Source organism: Coturnix japonica, chromosome 9, assembly GCF_001577835.2.
Source record: "Coturnix japonica isolate 7356 chromosome 9, Coturnix japonica 2.1, whole genome shotgun sequence".
Taxonomy (NCBI): domain Eukaryota; kingdom Metazoa; phylum Chordata; class Aves; order Galliformes; family Phasianidae; genus Coturnix; species Coturnix japonica.
Window position 1 is genome coordinate 1,987,109 of NC_029524.1, and position 24,670 is coordinate 2,011,778.

The following is a 24,670-nucleotide window of genomic DNA, read 5'->3' on the forward strand; positions in this document are numbered from 1 at the left end:
TATCAAGTATTTTTTTCGTGAACACCAAAAACTTGTGCAATCGTTGTTACAGGCCATAAGAACAGCATCAGTTTGTTCCAGGTTTGAATTTAGCAGCTGACAAGGACAACCTAGCACAGCAACTCTCCAAACCTGCCTATCATTTCAAACCAGTAGAAACCAGATTAACAAGATTCTGATGTCTGTCCTAACTTCTGCCTTGCTTGCAGCTACAAATTTGGAGGCCGACTCACCAGACACTCCTTGGTCCCTCCACCCAATAACCACTGGGGGAAGAACCGCAAGCTCTGCTATTCCTTGATCAACAACATCAGCTTCTTCCTTCCCTGCTTCTTTATAAACGCTTCCAAATAAAGCGCCCTTTGAGTTCTTACCTCTGTTCAAATAACCACCCTTGCTCATTCTTCCTTAACAAGTGCCTCATGCACAACAGAACATCCAGAAATAGAAGTGGATGATACTATTTTTTTCCCCAAGAGCAGCACTGCTGTTGTCTGCCCCAGGGAAAATGGGCTTGTCTGCATACTAACCAGTCTGTCTTGAAAAGCTTCAACCAAAACATTGCTAACCCCATCACCATGTATCGTGGCACCACTAACCTACTCTGCTTCCAGTGAGGCATTATGCCCAGGACATTATTTCTCATACCATGTACTTGACTAAACTATTTAATCACCGACTAAACTTCCTAAACCAGAGTGTTTCAATTTTTAGAGGCTGTGGCATTTCTGGACTAAGCTTTATGTTGTATATTCTTTCCATGGCTAGAATGCTTCACACGGTCCAAACAGATGAGAACAAGTGAAAAGGAACAAGGACCCTCAAATCCCTTTTTGCATGGCATCAGAGGCAACAACATTCCCTAATCAGCAGGAAGGAGGGGAAGAAAGGGGGTTCCTCTAGAGACAGGTGTATATAGAAATATCAGTGATGTCAGAAGATCAAGTCATGTTCTATACTTTCTACTTCTTAAGATGCTCTCAAAATCTTCAAGCAGGGATATACATGTGCACTAATTTAAGGAAAAGAATAAAAATAAGGTCAGCTTTTTGTTTAATTAGTTTTAATAGCCTATAATGAAAACCAGAAGGGCTTGTAGATTTCCACTTCTTACTCTTCTGTATGCTTTAAAAATTAGGTTAACTCTCCCACGCAGATAGACAACGTGTGCGTGCTTATAGATACATGTTTTTACGTACATGTACAGGTATGTAGAAGAGCTGCAGAGGGGGGAATACTTTAACATCTTAGCCATAGCTCATAGCTGTATCCACTACAGGAGGCCCATGGAAAGAAGCATGGAATGCAATGAGATAGGGCTGGACTACTCTGAGATACAGGGACCAAACAAATCTATCCATAAGCAGAGGCTGCAGTTAGTGATTACATACAAGAAAGCACATATTTTTAGTCATTACTTTTGAATCAAAAGTAATTAGCTAACAGCAGAAAAGATAAATCATTCTGGCAGCAGAAAAATATGTAGTTATTGAGTATTACTCATTAAGTGTATATTGATGTATATAAATTAAGACAGAGTAGCTGCTACAAATGCAATTTTTCATGCAGAGGGAGTTGTGTGAAGACATATCTGTTCCTGTTATATGTACGTAGCCATTTATAGGACACACTCACTTTGTATCTATGTTTACATATGTATACTTCTACCCATAGAAGGTCCCACAATGCCAGCCTTAATTCAGGAGACGTTTTTATATCTAGGCAGGCTGTGTGACTCATTTTTAGCTGTTTTTAATGTACTGGTTTCTCTCTCTAAGCCTCATTTGCTTGCTCTCATGGTGTCTAATGCACATGGCTTTGGAAGCTATATTAAACAAACCCAATGTCTTTATTTTTAGCATCTGAAGCGTTTCTAAAACAGGTTCTCTAGCATATGTGCAAGACATAAAGGTTTTATTGTCACAAGCGTGTAATTAACTGCATAATTCTCTCTTGCTCTTGCTTGCTATAAATACGGTACCATCACTAAATCACAGCAACAAAACCATTTTATTCCACTTTTCACCTGAAAGACTAGCTCAGAATCCAGGTGGCTGTAGTTTGACGCTGTTAGGAATGGTGGTAGAATTCAACAACTCTATTAATAAGAGATATACAAAATATTTGGTTTTTGGAAACATGTAGGGCTAAATAATGTAATATTCTTCCAGCCAACATACCCAGACTTATTCTCTACTTTTCTTTAATGGCTTCTGCTGTGAACCTCTTTGGTCTGTGTCTCACTTGCTGGTCAGTCTGCCCCCATCCTGCTCCTGTTTTCTGCACTCCCCTGCCTTAATCAAATATTACCTCGGCCTTGTACCTAAATAGTTCAAATTCTTCTGTGAAATGTCACGTACCTTTGTTTTGGACAGGCACATGTGCTTAACTGTCTCTTGCAGCCATTTAAAAGAAAGGGTTGGGATTGCAGGCAGTTCCAATGAGGGCTGTCCCAACCAGCAGCAATGAAAACATAAATATACATGCATAGCCAGGCAGTGAGGGCCCTGGTGGCTTTAGTTGTGGCTATTGCGGAACTACCAAGCTCAGCTGCCTGTGCATCCTTCCGCTGGAAGTTAGCTACCCTGTAGCAAAGGTGGCACAAAATGGGACATGTGAGAGCACCTGACTGACAGCACTTAGAAGGCTGTGCGTTAGCTCAAACCACTAAACAAATTCACAGCTACATCTGCCACAGCCCAGGGCTGAGTCTGTGGGTGTTGCTATTCCCCTGACTGTGACAGAAATATCTCCCAATGCAAACGCAGGCCTGAGCCTGTGTGGAGCCCCAGTGCCTTAGTGGGCCCACCCGCGGGTGGCACTCCTTAAGGGATTGGCAGCCACGTGAGCAAGAACGGCAGCGGATGAGTAAGGCCTGCTGCTGGATTTTGGACTGTGCCCCATCCCTGTTTTAGCCTCATTACAATGCACAGTGAAATACTTTAGAGATGACATTCCACTCTGCTCTTAAAGCAGAGGAAGAGAGGGAAAAAAATCCATGCCTCAGACACAAGCAAGGATGTGATGGGGGACTGGTGGCGGTGGGAGGCAGAGGCTTATGCTCAGTCTGCAGAAGGTTTTCAAGAGAGTTAAAGCATTTTAGAAAGAAACCTTTCTAAATTAGATTTAATATTGCAAAATAAGCATGTATTTAAAGAATAAATATTAAAGAAGCTACATTCACCCTGAGAGGTTGAAGAACGTCCTAAAAGAGCCCCATCTGGTTCATCAAATAGGCAGGAAAGCTATTTCTGGCCATTTCCCCTTGTCCTGTCTCCTGCTGAAAAGAATCCGGCCTCGCCACTTTGCCCCCCACACCTCAGATATTTATAGACCATATGTGAATGCTCTTATCTTGTCTGTGGCAGTAGGAATACATTAGGTAATCAGGTGAGGGCAATTCATCTTCTGTGACTGTATGTCCCTATGTAGGGAAACTGTACAGTCAAGTTGTACTCATGCAAGTTAGTTCTTGCTTCAAAGCATCCCTGCATTGCATACCTGGAGACTTCAGGCTATCTCTGCTACTGATCAAGCAGCCTCCCAGACTAGGCCACAGCACTATAGGACACTGACAAATCAAGCATTTTTCATTTCAGAATCACCAGGCATAAGCTAAGCACATACTAAGCACAATACTTAAAACTCTTCAGTCAGATAATAGCTTTTGCTTTATTTTTAAGGGAAATAAAGTATCAGGTGATTACCCAGGGCAACAAATTACAAGGGGCAGCAACTGCTGTTGTGCTGGAGCCCTACAGGACTGCCACTGAGACTGGGGTCATGGTATGGGATGAGCAAAATGGGGAGAGCATTGACTAGTGCTCTCACTCTGAGCTCAACCTCTTGCATGCCCAAAGAGCCATGATCTCAGCTTTCAGGGTACAACCCCTGCTATGAAAAACAGTCGTATCATTCATTAGATATAACTGATCTACAGAAAAATGCCATATTTTAAATTGGCAAGTAAGATTTCTATACAGTCAAATTCCTGGAGGCTGAATGAGTCAAAATGCATATCTCTAACATTGCTATATATGCACCACTTGCTGCTTTTCACTGTTGTCATCTTTTGTTGCTCTACAACCTTTTCCCTGCACTCTGCTGCTTCTTGAACTGCAGGGTAGGAAGTTTGCTTTCAAAGCAGATTCAGGTAGATGGTGACACTGCAGCAAGACACGATGTCAGGATATGATGTGAATGCAGTTGGGATGGGTTATTCCCATGACAAGACTTGGCACTCAGCTGACTGTGACTATTAGAGATTAATACCTTTGTCAAAAATTAACCACAATCACTCAGACAGGGATAGCTGTTGTCCACACCTGCTTGATTCATTCCTTGTCTGACATCAAGTAGCTTGACTACTACCAGAATAGCATAACTGAACATATCCTTTAAACCCACCCCTGCTTTTAACACATATAAAGCAATGGAAAGCCAGGACTGACATACCACAAAATGCTTTCCTAACAATTTATTAGAGTATTGGTTGTGTAATTGGAACCGCTGCCTTCAATATTACATTCTTTTCTTGCATTCTTACTAAGGAAAGAAAAAAATACTTACATTCTTTATAGCCACCACAATAAGCAAATCTCTCTTCGCTCCTTCCTCTCCTAGAAAACAGGGAAGTCTTTTCCTCCTCCACTTTTGTAATCACTTTTGGCCAACCATCTTGCTTGTTAGGGACTGCTTGGTAGCCCAGCAGCACTCCTGCTGTTCAGGATGGATGCTCTTCATTCCCCTGACAGACAAAAGAAGGAATCCTAATAAAGACAACTGCACTGGTTTGATGGTGCTACTAAACACACTGAAATGGCTTTGGGTAACTCAGCAGACAGTTTCATTTAGCCATACTGAAAGCTCCTCTGTCAGAAACCTCTCCATCTATGCCATCCAAAGCACAAAGTAACTTTGATATAGAGAAGATTGTCACAAATCCAACTCCTCAGGCAGTTTATGGAAGAAAAGTGAATGAGAAATAAGTGGTTGTTTGAGTTTATTGTCAGAAAGGATTATACATGCAGTACTGGTTGTGGTCCAGTTAACTGAAATGCTTCCATTATAGTTGCAAGGATCAAGCCTTTGGGGCTTCAGTTTGGGACAGGAAGAAGCACAATCAGAAAGGCATGGGAAAAGAAATAGCTCTTTTTTTTCCTTTACAGGCTGTCCCCAACAGCAGCTGTTTTTATTCTGCTGTTCTACTGAGCCACGGAAACAGAAACAGACTTAGTGAATCTCTATACCTCAGTGTAATTTAGAAACCAAACTTAACACCACAACCAACAAACGAGTCCTTCATACACTTCCAGTAACACTGGAAGTTATCCCAGAGCAACCACCAGCTCCAAACAGCCCCAAAGCTGTGGTAGAACTGAAATCAACATGTAAATTTAGCAGCCACAAGCTGCCTGCTTGTCATGAAAGGAATAAACAGACTTTCTGATCTGCGGAGCCAGGAGGCAGAACAACTCAGGCTTGGTGCAAGATTTTACATTGGGCCCCATCCTTTAGAAGGACCCTCAGGAAATTTGGAAAGCAGAGGATTTGCAGATGATGTTCAGGCTTGCTGAAATGGTCCTGGGGACAAGCAAGAAGAAAGTTGGTGGCACACATGGGTTCATGGAAATTGACCCAAACCAAAAGCTGACATGATATATAAGATACCTTCTAGATTATCACATGTATTAGCCTTCCTGTAACAAGCCAGTGATATGTAGAACATCATAACAGCATGTAATTACTAATCTGTAGTACTATATCATGCCCTTCTCCCAGTGAACTGTCAATTTTATATTCACATTTCCTATACAGCAGCTCTTTCTACTATTCATGTTAGCCCCACCAGTCACAAAATCATGTATGTACTTAGGCCATAACAGCTGAGAGAATTCAATGAGACAAAGCCAGCAATGAACTCTGAAGTTCACATTTTATCTGCTGTCTTAGAGGCCTGTCTTCTATAAATGCCTGAGAGTGCAGGCACAGCCCATGCACCAACACTTAGCACAGCAGTCCATGTCACTAAGAGGGAACACTGACATAGGAGGGCTACTCTGGGAAATAAAACCAAGTCTGCACACTCCCCATTGCTACCTTCTCTTTTCATTCTACTTTTGTTTCATTGCAGTTAAGGGCTTTTCTTCACTTATCTGCACTGTGGGAATGAGTACTGTTAGTGTTAGGAAGCCACTCAGCCCTGTAAAACACATTCATTCTTCTATTACAGTGCGTGGAACGCAGATAATAGATGGATTAACAGAGCTCTATCTCTTTGGGTTTTACTTTCTATTCCATAACATTTTAATCCTGGCAAATAAGAACTTGGCCATTAGCAGTACCTGCTGTACATCAGCTGGCAGTCTACTGCTCACAAGAGACAAATGGCATGGTCATCAGTGGAGCAAACACAGGACAAAAATGAACATGTAATAAACAATGCTTAAGGCATGGGATGACTTCCTTGCCAAGATATTCTCTTTTCATGTTTTGCTCTGTTTTGTTTGCAGGTCTCCTGCTCTCATTCACATAAAGTTGATGGAGTTGTGGACACTACCTGCCTGCTGCTGCTGTGCTGCTGGTCCATCCTCTCAGCTGCTCTAGTCGAGATCTGAAAGCCATGGATGGGCATGGAGGAGAAGCTGCTGGTGGGCTCCAGCAGGGTATTTCTCGGTCAATTTCAGTCTCTGAAGGTGAGGAAGAGTCAGAAGGTGCTGACTCTGCGACCCATGAGAGGGACTCTCACACACATTACATCGCCATTCAAAGAAATTCCAAGTACTATCGGTCCATGAGGCTGCCAAACAGAACAAAGAGGAAGACTGCAAGAGAAACAATGCACGCAGGACGTGCTGCAGGTGAGTACTGACCCAGACAACATTAAGCTTCCTTTTTCCAATGCAATTAAGAACTATGGGAGTCAGTGAGGTTAGAAAAGCAATAGGGAAAATAGAAAGCAGATTCAGTGCTACAAAAAGCTGTCAAAGAGTAGGAACTTCCTTAGAATATAGAAAGGATATATTGAAAAAGTGGGATCTACATAAGTAATGACACGGCAAGCTGAATGCCACGTGGAGTCAATAGCCAGCAAAGGCAAAGCAGTACACCTGGGGACCAAGCCTATGGAAACTGCAATGAAGGGAGTGAGACTTCTATGAAGAGCAATGCCACCTCTCACTGAAGATAGCTCTAAGCAACACATGACATTCTTTGGACAAGGAGGGTGAAATAAGAGAAATACCACCCAGAACAACGTGGGCTGAGGCATGGCTTGAGTATAACAATATGAACAAGTCGGCTAAAAGGCTTCTGAGGGAATTGACATGGGGCTGCATCAGGGAGGGTGGGGTGGGTGAGGGAAAGGCTCTGCCCCAGGGGTCAGTGGGCTGCAGCTCAGGGAGTGCTGAGACACCACACAGGGCTTGGATTGTGGGCTGGCCCTGCATAGAACCAGGAGTTGGACTCAGTAACCCTCATGGGTCCCATCCAGCTCTGTGGTTCTATGAACAGTGCAGAGCATGGCCGCAGGGCGAGACGTTCACTGAGCTGGCATGTTGTCTGAGCAGCTGTGAAGATTATGAGAAGCCAAAAAGAGTGCCAGGAAAGGAGCCATCTCAACACATTCAGAAGTGCTGGAAACAGGGTTGCAAGCAAACCTGAGAACAGCTGTAATTCAAATGCTAGGTGAGGGAGACCTGGAACTGTGAATACAGAACATGCAGTCTGCTTGGTCAGCTAGGTGTTCAGAGAAACTGAATTTTATAGCTTCTTGTAAGTAAAACAGATTGCAGTGGAAATACCTATTCCGTCTTGAGATTATAAACTTCTGAATAATCCATTGGACTCTGAACTTTGGCTAACTGCACGAGTTAAAATGATGTAACAGTATTTCTGACTGTTTGAGTTCTATGCAAGACATTATTACTTCGTTATGCAGTAGTAAAGCACATCAGTTCAGCCCCTGAAAACAAACCAAGTTCTCTAAGAAAACAAAGAGCAGAAATCCTACACCTCAAAATAAAGGAGGCCTGGGAAATGTCCCCAAGAAAATAGGTGTCTCCTGGTTGCCTTGCCAAGGGAGCCGTGTTATTTCAGCAGTATAAAGGCCCATTCAACCCTGTGGCAAGGACAGAAGGAAAGTTCCCTCCCTTCTCCAAGTTTCCAAGCAGACAGCAGCAGAGCAAAGAGCTCCTGTTTAATATTCTGCTACTGTTGTCAATGAGGTTTGTGGATAAACTGAATGCTGCCAGTGCCAGAGCAGACCTGCTCTCCACCCTGCCAGCGCAGCAGCAGGACCTGAGCAGAGCCATCCTCACACTGCTTCCCCAGAGCAGTGCTGCAAAGCAAGCCGAGAGGAGACTTGCCCTTACTCCGGATCTCCAAACATCTCAGCATCCAGACTGCTGCTGAGGAAGCACCTGCCCTGTTAGTTGCAGCAGGACCAGCACACAAGGACATGGCAACTTCATGCATCTGCAGCATCACAGCATCAGGACAGCAGCGCAGGAGGACATTCCTCCTGTCTAGCCAGTGTGACTGAGGAAGGACAAACTAAAAGAAAGGCTCTTAGCAGCTCATTAGAGCATCCACAGGAGCTGACCTGCGTTTCTCTCCTACATATTCCCTTTCTGTGTTACATCTGTGGCATTTTCTTCCATATCTGCAATTGTTCAGCAAGACACACTGGAAACGTTTCTTTTCTCCAGTTTATACAGCAGAACTTGGGCTATGAGCTATAGATCTTTCTCCAGTACGACTGTAGCATGTCCAGCTTTTAAACTCAGCTAGGATTGTGTAAGCAGCCTTCTCCCTCTGCTCCACTGACTCCATCCCCTCTCCCAGACACTGGACAGCGGGGACTTTTACAGCAGCCTCGCTTGTAGCAGGAACTTCTGACAGCACTTACTGACGTGCATGGAAACAAGGGATGGGTGAGCTCTTTTATCTTGACTTCAAACCCAAATCCATGAGCCTGACTCAATCTCAAATGCTAAACTGTTCTCGTTTTACTTAGGAAATGAGGGGAGGAGAGGGGAAGGAAAGAAAGGAAGAGAGGGTAAAGTACAGGGGAAAATGCAGGGTAGGATTCCAAACAGGAGAAATAAAGACACAAGGAATGAGAACAAGAAAATATAAGTAATCTTAAAAAAAAAAAATAATAATCTAAAAGCATATAAATCCGCTGAAAGGCTTTTATGTAGGTTCCCTCTGCACCAGCCTAGCTTTGGCTTATAGCCTAGGAATTGTAAAATAGAATAGATTCTTTCCTTTAAATGGAAAATGAGCTTGTGTTTTTTTTAAGCCATCTCCTCTGACAGGAAGCTGAGATGTTTTAAGTATCCAAGAAGCAAAGAGAAAACTGAAGGTAGCGTTTTGGAAGCCTCTGGCACTGTTTGAGGCAGCTAAAGAGTCTGGATTTCACCCTTTCCATCTGAAAATCCATAGCACTGATTAAATGGGTGTGGCAGAAACCAGTTAGTGTTGGCCTGACTGTGCTGTCACCAGTTTGAAATGCAAACAGGACTATGACTTAGACCAAAATATTTCTTTAAAACAACAAAAAACAAACAAGGCCATTTATCAGCAGGCCTCAAACAACAGGAGGTTTCATTTGAAAAGTGAGATGCACCACCTCCTGCCAAGTACTGCAGTAATAAGCCTCAGACTTAACACAACTTTGGCTCCCTGTAAAAGGATTGGGGGTTCATCTGAGGAAAAGTAGAGAAGCAATTAAAAGTAAAGCTCCTGTATCACCCGAGTCTAGCCCTGATTTATCCAGTAAACTGAACATCTACTGTGTGCCTGAAAGCAGAGCAGTAATGAATCCCTGACTCGAGAAACAAACATTAGCAAGAACAGGCAGACACAGCTAAACTTTTTTCCTTAAAGAATTGCACTGAAAATGCTGGGGACTAATATTCACTGGTCAGAGAGCCACTTGGGAATGTAAGAACTGATAAAGTACATCTCTTTTCACCTTTTCTTGCTTGCAGTTTGCAGCTGCACCAAAGGTTGCGCAACCATGCAGTGCACAAGCTGTTGACATTTAAGACTGGCTTGAGAAGTCAAACTAAAATGTAGCTTTGTGTCTGTAGCCTTCCTATTGCCTTTGATAAAAGAAAAACACTACCTACAGTACAAGTGAAAATGACCCTTAAGAAAGCAACTACTTTAGCACCCTCTTGGCTTTCTCTTATGTCACAGGTTCACTCAAAAACAATGAGTCGGTCAAAGAGCCCCTGAACGTTTTACCACCTAAGGGATCACCACCTCCAGTAGACTCTAACAAGACAACTTTAGAAGAACTATTGATTCAGAGGTAAGGAGTGCGTGCTCAGGGCATTCACTGCGCTTCTGCTGAAGAATAGAGTGGTGTCAGAAGAAAAATGCTTACTTCTGAAGACCAGTTGGACTAAGCTGTAGCTACCAGCCCATGACTCCTTACCTTGGCTTATAATAACAACTCAAAACAGCGCTATATCATGTAATACTAGAGCTCTGGTGTAAAGGTTCTTATCAGCAGGGAGCGGGGGGGTGGGGGGGGGGCTGGGAGGGGGTAGGGAGGTTGACATAACAGGAAGACAGTGGGATAAACTGCAAAGAGATAAACAAGCAAGAAGGGGATGCTACCTTAAGAAGCTTGGTGAGAGAATAAGGAGACCCTGATGAAACATCCCAATACAAGGATTGTCCCATTCTCAACATTCACACATGGCTCTCCCGAATGTTGGTATACAACCTCATGTAGAAGACAGGCTCTTGTATCTGAAGAAATAGCTATAGAAATGTTTTCCTGAGGCATTTTGATTTTGTATTTGGCATTTACTTTCAAGAATGAATAGCCAGTAGGGGTCTTCAGTGAGGCAGTCTTTTCTGCTCAAAATCCCTCAACAAAAAGGGAAAAGCAAAAGGTTCTGATTCCATCATCACTATAGCACAGGGCCAGAGCAGCCTGATAGGCTCCATGTCAAAGATGAACTCCAAGCAGGTCCAAACACAGCAGACAAATACATGCAAGATTTGCATACAGAGTGGCAATCTCATCTGCAGCGTCTCAGAGATGTTACATTTCAAGGGGCAGACAGAAAGTTTTCCTGCATCCCTGCTCTCTTACCACTGCAGGTAGGCAGAGGGATGAACAGCTACTGAGCCTTGCACCTTCTAATACACAGCTGAGGCATTCTCCCCAAATCACTCTCTGGCACCTCATCATTGGCACATATAATCACAAGGTGGTCAATACCTGTGTTATAGAAGACCAAGTTGACAGCACTAACACTTGCCCTCCAAAGGTACATGCACTATACTCCATGGTGAGGTCTTAATTACTGAGCCAAGCTATATTGGCACAGCACATAGTGTACATTTCTTAATCAGGAAGATGCCAGTGAAAAAAACGTAGCCAAACTGTCAAGTTGGATTTAAAGAAATTAATTGCCCTGGCTGAAATTGATTGCCCTTTGGCATTAAACTGAGCATAAGAAACTAGACAGTTGCAGTCTGCTGAGATGTCATAGCCATCTGTCTTCCTCTCCTTGCGGCATAATCATCACTGTCAGTCTCTGACATCCTGACACTGCCACTTAGGCAGCTCTGAAACACGCGCAGCCTGATTCTCCCTGGAGCTGGAAACAATGAGTCTGTGCTGGGAGTCAGTCTTTATCAAAGGTGCTGCTGTGCACAGTGCTTGACAGGTCAGTACAAGTTCTAAGTCATGCGTGTGCTAAAAGCAGGCAGTGCTGCTGAGTGGCACTGCACTGAAAACCAGCACAGAAATCTGACAGAGAACGAGAGCAGAGTTCTGGCTCAAACTGAGCTCATGTCCTCCTCCTCCTTTCTCTGAAACATCAGCTGTAATTTGTAAGAGAACCAGCAGAAATTTGCATTGTGAGAAACCTGCAGGATTCTAAGGGCATTGCCATTACTTGCAGTAATCACCATCCTCCTCCTTCTACAGGAGAAAACAGGCCATTGTGCAGAAAAGACAACCAAAATGTTATCAGTGAGCTCAAGAAATGCATTTAGTTTCTCCCTGAAAAGAACTTAGTGCCTCTCAGCAAAGAGTCCTGAATGCAGAAGATTGTTCTGCAGAAAGGAGAGTAGGAGTTCTTCTGACCAGAACATAAGTTGCTCAGGAGTGAATCACCGTGATACAGAGGGCAGGTGGGACATCAGTGCTGCATCTCTTCACGCTCAGTACTGTTTTGACATCACTGTAAAATGCCAGGGCAAGGCAGGCTCAGTCCCTCCCCCTTGCATGAAGATGCCAACACAAACATGTCTGCAGGTAGGGATGTCACTTCACATATTTGGGGCAGGGAGTAACCACAACTGGGAAACATAGTTTGGGAAGTTGAACATTTCTCTGAAGTGAACTCAGATGGGATATGGATTTTAACACTCTGAATAAGAGATAGCATTATAGACTCCTTCAAACCCACCAGTGATGTGAGTCCACGTGTCATCCCAAATCTAACCTGCACCCTCCAGAAGGCACTTATTTAGAGCACTTTTAGGCCTACATATTCTCAAAGTATTTTTCCCTTATGCCCTTTCTCCCTGTGACCTCCAGCTCCCCCCAAAGCACTCGAGTTCTCCACAGCATCCTGTGGCTCCATCCCAGTCTGCCACATTGTACAAGTATCCAAACCTCTCACACCATGATCCTCTTCCCAACTATTTGGTTAACTTCCCCAGCACATCTCAGTGCTGAGCTTCTAGCACAACTCCTGTTCGTCAGGGTAACCACAGCCAAAGACCTGCAAGGAACTAAAGTCACAAGAAAGCTTCCCTTTCATACCGCCATCAGTCCTTCCAGCTTGACAGTGGCAGCAATTGTGCAGATTGAGATCACAGAAAACCACCGCTGAAAAACACCCACCCAGGGAGTCCATCCATAACTGTCAGCCACAGCTGAAAGCAGCTCCCACAGAGAGCAGAAAATTAGTCATCTCAAACCCCAGAAATGAGATCCACCAATCAGTATCTACCCTATATTATCAGCTAATAGGATGTTGACTTCTCTTCATTTCTAATACAATACAGATGTTCTATCAGCGTGAGTGTATTATTGACCTACCGTTTCCCACTGAGTCAGATGCCAGCAATGATACATATTCATTATGGGCCACTGGATACAGTGGAGAAGAAACTCAATGCGAAATCTCATGTCGCAAAGCTCACTGTAAGGCCATTGATTTAACACTTCAGAGAAATCAGATTTCTTTTATGAAACCTCCAATGCAGAGGGGAAAAAAAAAAAAAGAGAGAGAGATAGAGAAAAGAAAAGATAATCTAAAATAGCGGATTAGGTTTGATCTGAGTTAATAGAGTGGAAGCACTATAACAGCAAATACAGCCACCTTCAGCAGAGAGAAGGAATCTAAGGGATGTACATTTGCAAACAGATATCAGAGAGAAACAACTGTTTATGTAAATCAGTGTCTCACTGAAGGACTGTGTGAATGTGGGTTAGCTCCCCACAGCTCAGCGCTGTTTGTCCTGGGCAGCAGAGGGCACTGCTTATTTAGCCTGATTTAACCTGAAAAGAGGGAAAAGCCTCCAGAGAGGCTGAGACCTGCATTGCAAGAGGTTGTACTCGAGTTTCCTCCTAATTACGAGGTGAATTCCTTATAGTCACCTATTTGTATGTTGAACAAATCCTTGTCACCCTATAACCTTTATTTTGTGCTTTTTAGAGATAGATAATTCTTTTCATATCCTTCTCAATCTCAAACTTAAAAAGCCTAAGAGCAACAGCATCTGCAGCAGAAGAGGTGGGTTGGGCTAGAAAGTTCTAAAAACAATCACTTTTCTCTAACAAGTACCCATTTTCAACATTAAATTATATTAGTATCAAAATCTCAGCTTACCATAGTAAACTGTGGCATTTACAGCCAATGAAGAACCTAATCCCAGTTTATGCCCACCTATTTGACCCAGTCTCTGTTCTTCAGCCAAGCCATGGTTTCATCAGCAACACTCACACTGCCCTCTAGCCCTCTCAACACAATCCAGTCCACCTGAGTACTCCCCTAATCCCCAACCAACCCCTTTGCTTCACTCCTTTTCAATCAACCCAACTTGTGATCCTTTACCTGATCTTCTCAGGCTAATGTTTCCCAGATGTGTTGCTCCCCTTTCTTGCCCTGTGCAGCCCATATCTCATTGTTTTGACTTTCCCCAAGCCCTTCAGCCTTTTGCTCTGCATACAGTCTTAGTCTCTCATCCTCCCCCCTAGTTCCAGTGCTGCCTTCTGCAGCTCTCTCCAACTCACCGAAGCACCTGTGGGCAGTTCCTCTCTTCATAGCAGTCTCCTGGTCCAGAGACAGTCTGTTCCCTTTCCATGCTTGAGTCCTCTTCCCTCTGCTTTTCAACCAAACTTGTCTTGTTGTGCTGCACAGATCCAGCACAAGAAGCACTGAGAGTACAGAAGAAGCAGCCTTTATCTGTAGTGCCTAGAACTGTACCAGGCCATTTCTACCTCTGCAGTATCAGATATGCTCTTCTCAACCCTGGACAGGGCACATGTTCTCTCCACAGGCAACTGCTCAGGGAATTTTAGATACTAAAATCCAAGTCTCCAGTTTGCGTGTATTGGATAGAGTGCAAAACAGCCCATAATCCCTATGGATTTTCACAGGTCAGACAAAGATAAAGCCCTGGAAAAGCCCAGATTTCAAGAGAAGCCACAGCTTCTCAGGGGATAAAAAGACAGGATTTCTGTTTTCTTTTAATAGGCATCAAATTATATCTTCCTTAACCTAAGAAGCTATAAAGCCCTTTATTTCAAAGGAGGTAGTGGCAGCCTATGGCAGACGGTCACAAGGAAGGAATCCTAGTGATTCTGAGCATCAAAAGGTTATAGGCAGGTAAAGATCTCATCATAGGAAGTTCTGGACGTTTTTAGTTGCCAGTAAGACTGCCAGCCCCAACAGATTTAATTAAGGTATTTTGGTGAAAGCTTAAGGAGGCTCAGGAGAACAGATGTGCCCTTGGCCTTTATAATCTAAAAATATTAGGCATGAGGAGTTCCACTTATCTCTCTGTCAAGAAAAAAAAAACCACACCAGGAACTGCATATTTGTAATTTGTTGTCAAAAACAAAACAAAACAAAAAAAAAACCACTACTAAAAAAACCACACGTGAGCAGAAAAGAACCTGAATGAACCTGAAGGATGAAAATATATTTTCCTGGGTCTAACGCTATTTGAATCTATTAATAACTTGACGCTTCTCTGCTCACATTAAAGCAGTGCTTCTTACTTCATCTTGTGGCCTTTCTTGGTGTGAAACTCCCACTGCCTAAAGGGGCTGGGGAAGTTTTCATGAATAAGATATGCTGGGTCGCAGCTTCTCATTTTTTAGTTTCTGAGAAGGTGAGACTTGAGTTCTAAAAACTGCTGTAAGACAACAAAAACAAATTCCTGCATTCATTTTGGTGTCGTCTGAAAACCAGCTCTTTGCATATCTTTATTCTAAGGACCGCTTTTGAATTCAGACAAACGTAAGGAAATCGGAAAGGTTAATTTGCAGCTGACCATACAGACTGGAACTTCATCCCCCAACCCTGCCTTAAGTAACTATATGAACTATATAGACAAACTAATTATAAGCTCACACCAATTACCACGTTTTTAAGGCAGCAATGGACCAGGTCAGGCTGCACCTGAGGCTCAGAACTACCCAATCCCCTTTTCTTCTTTGCAGAACATATGCAAGCCCAAACCCACTCTCCTTCACCCACCATGGTCACATTCCACTGCCCAGAGCATGACCAACATTACGAGGCCATGAGGATAATTTCCAGTGCCCGTGTGCTTTGGGAACCTAAGAATTCCTGAGAGAATTCATTGCTGATATAGTGAGAAAGACAAAACAAACAAACAAAAAGCACTGCCAAAGTCCTACCTGGATGGCCAAGATCAGGAGGAGGGGGTACTTATGCCTGAGCCTTTAGTTGCATGGCAGTGGAAGATGATCTGAAGTGCCATACAACTGTCTGTCTGCCACCTCTGCTGTGTTGGCACTCAGCAGACTGACCCTGTGCTGAGACAGTTCAGTGGCCAAACCAAGTAACGAGATGACCACGAGCTCTGGCTTAAAGGGGAAGGCAGATTGCTGCCTTGGGGAGTCAAGTGCAAAGTGGAATTGTGCAGGCAGATCAGCCTAAACTGCACTAAGAGTTGTGGGAAAAGAGAAGGAGAAAGAGGAACTGAGCTGAGCTGCTCCATCTATCAGACTTAGTCCGTGGTTAATGGTGACAAAGGGAATCCCATGAAGAGGGGAGCAGCTCCAAGAGCAGAGCTGGGCCCACTCTGGGCAGGCTGCAGTGTGCAGCATGTGAAGGAATAGCTCTGACTTGGACACTGCAAAGCTGTGGGGCTGCAGTGAATCACTTGTTTGCTTTCCTTCATTCTTCACAACAGATTTGGAAAGCTTTAGAAAACGTCGGTTATTTTGCAGGACAAAAATATCCACTTTAGTCCAGCCTTGGAGCGCTGGGAGCATTCTGTCACCTCACTTGGGAGAACAAGCATTTCTCCATACAGCAACACGAAGTGGTGAGGCTGTGGTATAAAGAAAGAGCAAGAAAACCCAAGCTGCAGTTAGGAAATAAAAGTTCTAAAGGAAGGGAAAGGAGGCAATTAGTTGCTGCCACATGGTGGAATAGATTTCTGATGGAATAAGGGAAGCTGTGGCCTCTTATGGCCACGGGGGGCATTTCACTCTGGGCTGTGTTCTCACCTCCTCAGAGCTTCCAGTGTTCTTATTATCATTATTGCTTTTAACAACATTTCCCAGGTGAAATTATTTTGGAAAATCTGAAGAAAAAAGACAGGTGGGATCCTCAGAGGGGACTCTTAGAAGGGATCCTTAGAAGGGATCCTCAGAAGGGACTTTCTACTTTCTCCTGTTTCTCACGCCATGACCCAGACGCTCTTCTTTTCTCCTTCCAAATTGCAACGGATTGAACCCCTGAGAGCGAAGCAGTATGAGCAGTGTCAGTGACAGCACCTGCACTGGCTTCTCATTGCACACTAGAGAACTCCTCGCCACTCTAGGTCCTTTAGAAAACAGCATCCCTATAATTCCAAAATTCAGGATAACAAAGGTGATCGGTGCTATTAATGTCCTGCCTACCCCTGACTAAGAAAGAAGCTTTCAGCATCCCACCCACTTCCCGAACCCCCTGATGACATTCCCTGGCAGCTCCCAAAGCAGCAATCATAAACCAGAGCTTCAGGTACTCTCTGACAAGACCCTGTTTTTTCCCACCAGTTGTGTGACCCTTTGACCTCCAAGGGCTGACAGTGTTATCTGAGCCCGGGCTCCCCCACAGACACTTCTGCCTCCTTAATGACCTGAGCACCGAGCGCTTCCAGCACATCAGATCTAGTTCTCACGAGCTGAGGGAGTTCTCCTAAATGTAGAGTCACGTGCTGGCTGGATACATCACTTAGCAAACACAATATAAAAGTGATAAAAAGGAAACCATCTCCCATACACAACCTGACAAAGGGATTTTATGCCGTTGCATAAACTGCAGTATTGCTTACAGAATAAAGCATGGCTATATATGCAATGGGGAGAAAGCAAGCACGCCAGGCATAGCTGGGTGTTTTCTGACGGTTAACTCAGTTGCAATGTGGTGCAGATGACGTTTTTGCTGGGGGGTTACTGAGGTGGAGGGCACTGAAGCTGCCCGTAAGCACTGCGAGCAATGCAGGGTGCAGCCGTGCTTCAGAGCTCCAGAGGATTTATCCCCGAGGCGGAGAAACAATTACCTGAACGGAGAGATAGAGCTCGTAACTGAGATACTGCCTAAATGAGGAAATATGTCCTTATGGAAATAGCGACGCTAGGATGGGAGGAATGACCGGGGGGATGCAAAGCCAGCCGGAGGAAACAAGCAGGGCAAGAGGCAGAGCAGGGAGGCAGCTTGGCAGCAGGGCTTAGGCTGAGCCTCCACGTTACATCCCTCCATATCGGGGTGTCACTCCCAGAGAAGAAATGCACCATCCGCTCCAGATCTGGAAGCGGTTCAGGAAAGCTCCCCTCTCCCACACTCTGTTCTCCCTCCGAGCCGGCGCCGGCCGCACATAGACTCAGACGGCTTCAGGGAGGTGAGAGGTCAGCGGCAGGCAGGGCTCCGTGGGGTGGGCACAGGGTGGGCTGCGGTGCGTGGGAGCCGCGGGGGAGGCTGCTTGCTGAGAGCGAGGGGATGGAGAGGGGGCATCCCTGCGTCTGAGGAAGGAGCCTCTCTGCGGGAAGGCAGGGGATGGAGGTAGGGGTGCCCGCAGAGCCCTCGGGGCAGGGACTGCCATTGCGGGGGCCCTTGGGGAGGAGGCAGGCAGCCTCCCGGCGGAGGAGGGACCTTGCGCTGGAGCGGAGCCGGGGGGGCTGGAGGGCGAGAAGGTCTCTGCGGGCAAAGGGTGGTGGGAGGCTGGGGGTACGGCACGGCGGGGCTGCGGGGGGGGGGGGAGAACGGGAGGGGTCTGTGGGGGCTTTGGAGGGGTTTTGGAGGCTATCAGAGGTTCTTCGTGAGGGGCTGCGAGGGTCGTGGGGGGGACCTGAGGGGAGAGGCTGGGAAGGGTGCGGGGGCGCTGAGGTTCCTGCGGGGGCGAGGAAGGGGGCGAAGGGGGGGGGTTGGCGGCGCTGAGCGGAGCTCGAGGGGGGTTCGGGAACGCAAAGAGCGGCCGCGACGGGGCAGGGCGTGCTCGGAAGGTGCTGGTAGGAGCCGACAGGGAGGGATCGGAGAGGGCTCTGTGGGGAGAACCTGCCGAGAGCGCGAGGGGCTCTGAGCTGATTTCGGAGAGCGCGCCCCCGCGGGCAGCTGGGGGGGCTCTGAGAGAGATGGGGAAGGATTCGGGGGGAGAGACCCCCGGGGACGGCTGAGGGGGTCCGAGGAAAGGCTCCGAGGGGCCGGGGGAGGCTCCGAACGGTTTGGGGGCTGCGGGGGCGCCCCGGGGGCGGCCTCAGCTCCCCTCTCCTTCCCACGCAGGCTGCTGCCTTCCTACCCCCGTTACCGTGGCAACCTCCCGGGCTCCCCCAGCCCCGCGCCGCCGCCGCTACCGCCGGAGCTGCTCGGCAGCCGCCTGCCGCCGCCGGCCATGGAGCTGCTGGCCGCGGCGCTCAGCGCAGCCTGCGCCCTCGACCAGGACGGCTCTGCGGGACAGCCCGGCAGGTGAGAGACGGACGGACGGGGAGGGGAAAGCGGGGGGGTCCGCACCCGGGGCGGAGTGGCCGCCCCACGCCGCCGCCCCGCCTGAAGCTCCCTTCCGTCCCGTAGGAATCCCCCCGCGGCCGCCGAGGACAGCAGCCCCACCGCCGCCGAGGCGCCGCCGCCCGCCCACCCCATGACGGCCGACTCGTGGAGGAACCTCATCGAGCACATCGGTAAGCGGCCGGGCCGCCCGAACCGTCCGAACCGCGAGCGGAACCGCGGGCAGCGATCGCAGCGCAGCGCTGAGCCCGGCCGAGTGCCGGGACGGCGTCGGGCGGAGACGGGCGAGTCCGAAGCGCCGTCCGTGCTGGGCGAGCTCCGCTGTCGGCGTTAGGAGCGGAGCGGTGCCTCCAGCAGCGCCCGCTGAGCATCTCCGGGTGCGTCGCGCTGCCCCGCAGGTGTCAGGACGCTGTTGCTCCGCTCCTCAAACTAGGATCGCTTTGGGTTAATTACGAAGCAGTCGCTCATTAGGGCGAATTTGAACTTCCTGCTACAATCTGATTTCGCACGCTGGAAGAGGCGTTAGACCGCGTTACTGAGCGAGCGGCGCTGGCGGAGCGGCTCAATCTGGGCTCGCCGCGCTGCCGGCCGACCCTCGTTGTCCGCAGAGCCGGCATTTCTTGCTCTGCAGAGGGAGAGCCGGGGTTATGTGGGAGGCTGCGGAGGGGAGGTTTAATGGCTGGGTTTAATCTCGGGAAGTGACAGTGCAAGACGCTGCAACCTGTGGGGCTGTCAGAGCGATCGGCGGAGCGCTGAGGGTTTTGAGGAAAGCGGTGATCAGTTCTGCACGCTGCCAGATCTGTTGCTTTCTTGTGGCTGTGTAGATGCAGATTTGCCAGTGTATCTTAATTTTAAGGGACCGGGCTGCTGAGAGGCGTGATAAAAATACTGCAACCACCAGGACTTCAAAGCAACCTCGTTGCTCCATTCATGTGTGTTTTTATGTGCTGCCAATCAGAGGATGCTCTGTGGATCTCTGCACGCATCCAATTAACTGCACATGGGTCTGTAGCACCTTGATGGAAGGAGGCACGGTCTGACAGCCAGAGGTGCTGCACTAATCCCCAGCTGACAGGTCGTTTCCAATGGCTGCAGCCCCCTGTTGCCTTTCCTCCCTCCTGCCTTTGAGGCATTAATGGACTTTTAGCCTGAAACTGGAGCAGAGAATTTCAGAAAACATCTCTGGACCCCATGAGATCTTACGTAGCTTTCAGTGCAGTAACGCTTAGTTTAAGAGCAATGCAAACTCTCTAAGGAGAGCATCTTCCACAATTAGTAACTAGTGTTTCAGATCCCTTTTCAGTGTTTGAGGGAGCTGGGGAGGGAGACTGACAGCAAAATGAAATGGAATGAATGCAGTGGGAAACCCTGATATCATGCTTACAAACGATGTGAACGCCCCTTGTGCGGGACTGCTTTCACCACTGGAGTCACCAGGCAGCACCAAACCCTCACTCTGACCATGTGCTTCCCCTTCAGCCAGTGCCAGTGGGGACATTAAGCCATGGATGGAGCTTTTGCAGGTGTCTGACATTCCATGCTTGCTTGTTTACTAAACATAAGCATTCACTGAACTATCTTATACTTTACCCTGTTGGGCTGGTCGCAGCTGTTTGTTTCTTCCCACCCATCTCCTATGTAAACATCTGCCCGTGTTTTGTCATTCTCCCAGTATCACCCTTTTGTTTCTTCCCAATATTGCTGGTGGTGCTTAAAATGTGTTACCTTGGTGGTGCTTCCAAACGAGCTCTGGTGGTGGGTGTCTGTGGTCAGTCAGATCTTCTATGTCTATACATGCATTGCCTGCAGCTGAAGGCTCCGTGGGTCTTCTCTGCTTAATGGCTCAGTCAGGGGACCTGGAAACAAGGTCAGGTTTCATTGAATGGATTTTAATTCCTTACATATTAGTGGGAAAAAAAGAAATTATCACAAGGGCACAAGGGTCTTTTTGTTGTTGTTAAGGACTGCTCTCCAGCCCTGTGCAAAGCAGCCTGAACCACCCTTACACAAATACAGAATATCCCCGCCTGTCTCACACTTGCAGGGCAGAGCCACCGGCACAATGTGGTTGTGCAATCAGGTATAATTATCTGCAGTAAAACAGATTATGCTCCATTTTCTGAGCATCTTTTCCCTTGATGAGCATTGGCCACATTGCTTCAGGCTGTTATTTCCCATGTCCTGCTCCCACGTGCAGCTCCCTGGGGCCGCAAGCACCTCATGCCCCACTGCACTCACAGAGCAGCGTGGCCGAACACAGCTCAGATTCAGCAGGCCCTCCATCCCTCAATGAGCCTTTCCACCCTTCCACATCCTCAGCACCCTCACTGGGGCTGATTAGCAGGCAGAAATGCTTAGGAAAGCCATAGAAGCCTACTTGACGCAGAGAGAAATTATATAAGTAGCAGCAGGATGCAAAACTTCAGGAGAAGTCTCTTCTCTCCGGTTACTGTGTAGGATGCTAAGAGAAGACTGTATGGTTTCCTAGGCACAGCTACCCTTAGTGCTATTTTAATCTGGCACCGAGCATCTTTCCAGGGAGAACAGCTACCAGGATACACCCGCAGGCTGCAGTACTGCTCTCCCTGTGCCTGTGCTTTTCCCCAGCTTATTTCTGGAATAGTGTTAACAGCTCCTGGAACAGAGCCTTGGGAAAACTGCTCCAGGGATGTGTCAGGCAGCTACAGGGACATTTCTGCCCTCCTTAGACCCAGTGGTCTCTCAGCACAAGGGATCTGCTTTTGAGATCCAATGTCATGAAATCATGCGACCAGATGGATTTTTATCCCTCGTGATTCAGACTAAATAAATTATGTAGGTTTTGCTGCTTTGGATTTTATTTTTTTTTTTTATGTCAAGGATTTTTATCTTTATTCATTTATCTTACACTTCTGAGATTCAAGTGTAAGCCAAGAGAGATGATAGAAGGATGAGAAGGTGTTCTCCTCAACTTGAGTAAGTGAGGAGCGTGATTCAGAGCAGGCTCGTGTTCTCCTGCCTTCTCATAGCCTCTAAATTGCACTCTGTGTTCAAGCAGTTAATGCTCTGGATCCTACAGGTGGCTTAGAGGTATGGGCACGTGGAAGTCTTAGAAGAGAGACAGGATCTTCTATAGGCAGCCAGGGAATTACAGGATTCCTACCTTCCTGGTGCTGTCTGTTGAAATGGGGAGCTGGGGCACATTCATCTGCTGCTGAAGGCAGTAATTGCAGTGCAGAAGGCACCTCGTGTGGTCACTGTGCAGCACGGTGTGTGAATCCATGGCCTTTTCTTAGCGCTGTGGTGTTCAGGTAACTTTGAGCCTTAACGTTAATATCTTCAGTCATTGTCGAATCTGAGAAGGAAAAAAGAAATTGAGCAGCATGACTAATGCTAACTGCAAAGTCAATACCAAAGCGAAGTGGTGATGGTCCCAGTGCTTCACCTATTAAATGGCCTTAACAGCAGCTCACTGTTTTCTCCTTAGGGATTTTCATAGCCATCAAATTGGTCTTTTGAAGCAGTTGTGGCATATGCAGTGTTACTTCTCCAAACACACACACAGCCCTTTTGATATGTACAGCTTCTAGCATATACTCCCAGAGAGCCAGCAGGGCAATTCCTTCCTTCCAGCCTCCTGGCTTGTAGCATAAGAACACTGCAGAGAATATCAGGGTCTTAAAAGAAACATTTAAAAGCTTGGCAAATAACAAAGCGCTCTTCTTTCACACCTTCCACTTGGCCATGGGTTCACCTGACTGTTAGCACAGGGTTTGGAATGGAAGATGGTTAGCAGCGTTTCAGATTTAGGCATGGCTTCCACATGGGGTTTGCACTGCTGGTTGAAACAGGAACACCCTGCGTGACTTCTTGTCTCAGTGCAGAGGGGATATCCCTCATCTCTGCTGGGATGAGCCATGCAGTGCAGCCCTCCATTCCCACAGTACTATTCTGTTGTTCAGCTGAAACCTCTCGGACCTGTTGTGTTGCCTCCTAGGGCTCTTGTATCAGGAATATCGAGATAAGTCAACGCGCCAGGAGATCGAAACCAGACGACTGCAGGATTCACAGACAGACCCTGAGGAGAGTTCACCCAGTGAGGAAACCCCACCTGAGACAGAACCTGCAAGTACCCCCGAGAGCAAAGCTGCACCACAGATCAATTTGCTGAGGAACTCCAACTCCAGGTTCAACTTATGGCAGGACCTGCCGGAGATCCGGAGCAGTGGGATCCTCAGCATCCTCCAGCCAGATGAAATCAAGCTGCAGGAGGTAAGCTGGGAGAAAGTGAAACGTTTCTTAACTGGGCTGCTGCTTAAAGGAGCTGGAATGAATTCAGTCAAATGATTGAGATTTAAGAACAAAAGCTTCATGGCAGTTGCAGACAGGCCTTGTTTCGCTAAGTGCTTTCCTCTGACACACTGGTTAGCACCACTCTCTTTCGAAATTACAGAATATTAGCCTGTATGCTGTCATTGATGGGTATTTATTTGGCAAAAGAGAACTTACTTATTCTGCTTTGATTGTGCTAGGAGCCTTTTTCAAGGAAGGGAGAGTTAGCAAACAGGTTCTTGCCATAGAGCTTTGCGTCTCCAGTGCGCATTAATGCACCAGAAATCTTAGAAGCATTGAAGAGTTAACTGCAATCTGTTTTAAATATGATGGCATTACTGGAAGGGGGAGAGATGGAAATTTATAAGCTTCCTGATTTTTAAATGCCGTTACTCAGAGTCTTATGCAAAGCAGTGAAAAACGTTGGCAGGAATATTTGCATTTCAGCCATACACTGCATTGACATCATGGCATCATGGCTTGAGAGCTATATGGCAACAATCTGTAGGGCTATGTCTAACAAGGAGCTGGTGAGAGTAGCTGCCCCCGTCAGAGAAACCATCGATCACACAACAATTTACAACCGGTTGCTATTTTGGATAGCGTGGGGAGCATAAGTGGTCTTTGTTAATGCGTTGCTCTGAGTTCATAGCCAGCAGCAGAGACAAACAAAACTTGTTCAGTGTGGCGTGTGTTGCAACATGAGCAACGGACCTTCACAGGCCTAATCCTGTGAGCCCTGCTGTGCCAGGATCTGTTCTGGGGAGAGCATCCACCTTTGGGTCTGTTCCGCCCTGGCTCGTGTGGCTGAACCCAAAATGCTGAAGAACATCCCAGGGTGTGACCGGTTCCCCCTGAGCTTACTTGGATTTGTTCAGTCAAGAATTATGAATCACTTCTGTGCACACAGTCCCACCCTGGTCCTGGCCGAAGCTGTGGCTTCCCTGTTGCGCTTGGAAAGGCTCAGCCCTTGAATCTCCAAGGTGTGATGTGCAGGGCTGTTGGTTACACCCCCAGTGTAACTAACAGGGTAGTTCCAGGCTGGCAGAACAGACTGGTGGTGTGACTGGGGTATGGCTGAAGGCGACTGAAGTGGTTTGTTGCTTTTCCATGGATATTTCTATATCAGA

The 24,670-nt window shown here is 46.9% G+C and overlaps 2 protein-coding genes across 7 annotated transcripts in view; one reads left to right on the forward strand and one right to left on the reverse strand.

The window, feature by feature from the left end:
• Positions 1-17,444, reverse strand: part of NEU2 (neuraminidase 2) — a 31,292-nt gene extending 13,848 nt beyond the window's left edge. Inside the window, exons 1-2 of one of the 2 annotated variants that reach the window (XM_015871155.2) lie at positions 14,279-17,444; positions 4,570-4,747 (exon numbers count right to left, since the gene is read on the reverse strand). The gene's annotated coding sequence lies outside the window, so the exon portion shown is untranslated. Of the gene's footprint in view, positions 1-4,569; positions 4,748-6,559; positions 6,670-14,278 lie in introns of those variants that run through there. The other variant, XM_015871156.2, reaches the window with a different exon arrangement.
• The window catches only part of NGEF (neuronal guanine nucleotide exchange factor), a 33,724-nt gene continuing 15,648 nt past the window's right edge, over positions 6,595-24,670 (forward strand). Inside the window, exons 1-5 of one of the 5 annotated variants that reach the window (XM_015871147.2) lie at positions 6,595-6,860; positions 10,207-10,321; positions 19,008-19,190; positions 19,296-19,402; positions 23,206-23,480. In XM_015871147.2, the coding sequence (XP_015726633.1) occupies positions 6,623-6,860; positions 10,207-10,321; positions 19,008-19,190; positions 19,296-19,402; positions 23,206-23,480 (918 nt within the window). In that variant the 5' untranslated portion in view covers positions 6,595-6,622. Of the gene's footprint in view, positions 6,861-8,826; positions 8,934-10,206; positions 10,322-18,012; positions 18,137-18,199; positions 18,291-19,007; positions 19,191-19,295; positions 19,403-23,205; positions 23,481-24,670 lie in introns of those variants that run through there. The other 4 variants (XM_015871148.2, XM_015871149.2, XM_015871150.2 and 1 more) reach the window with 4 other exon arrangements.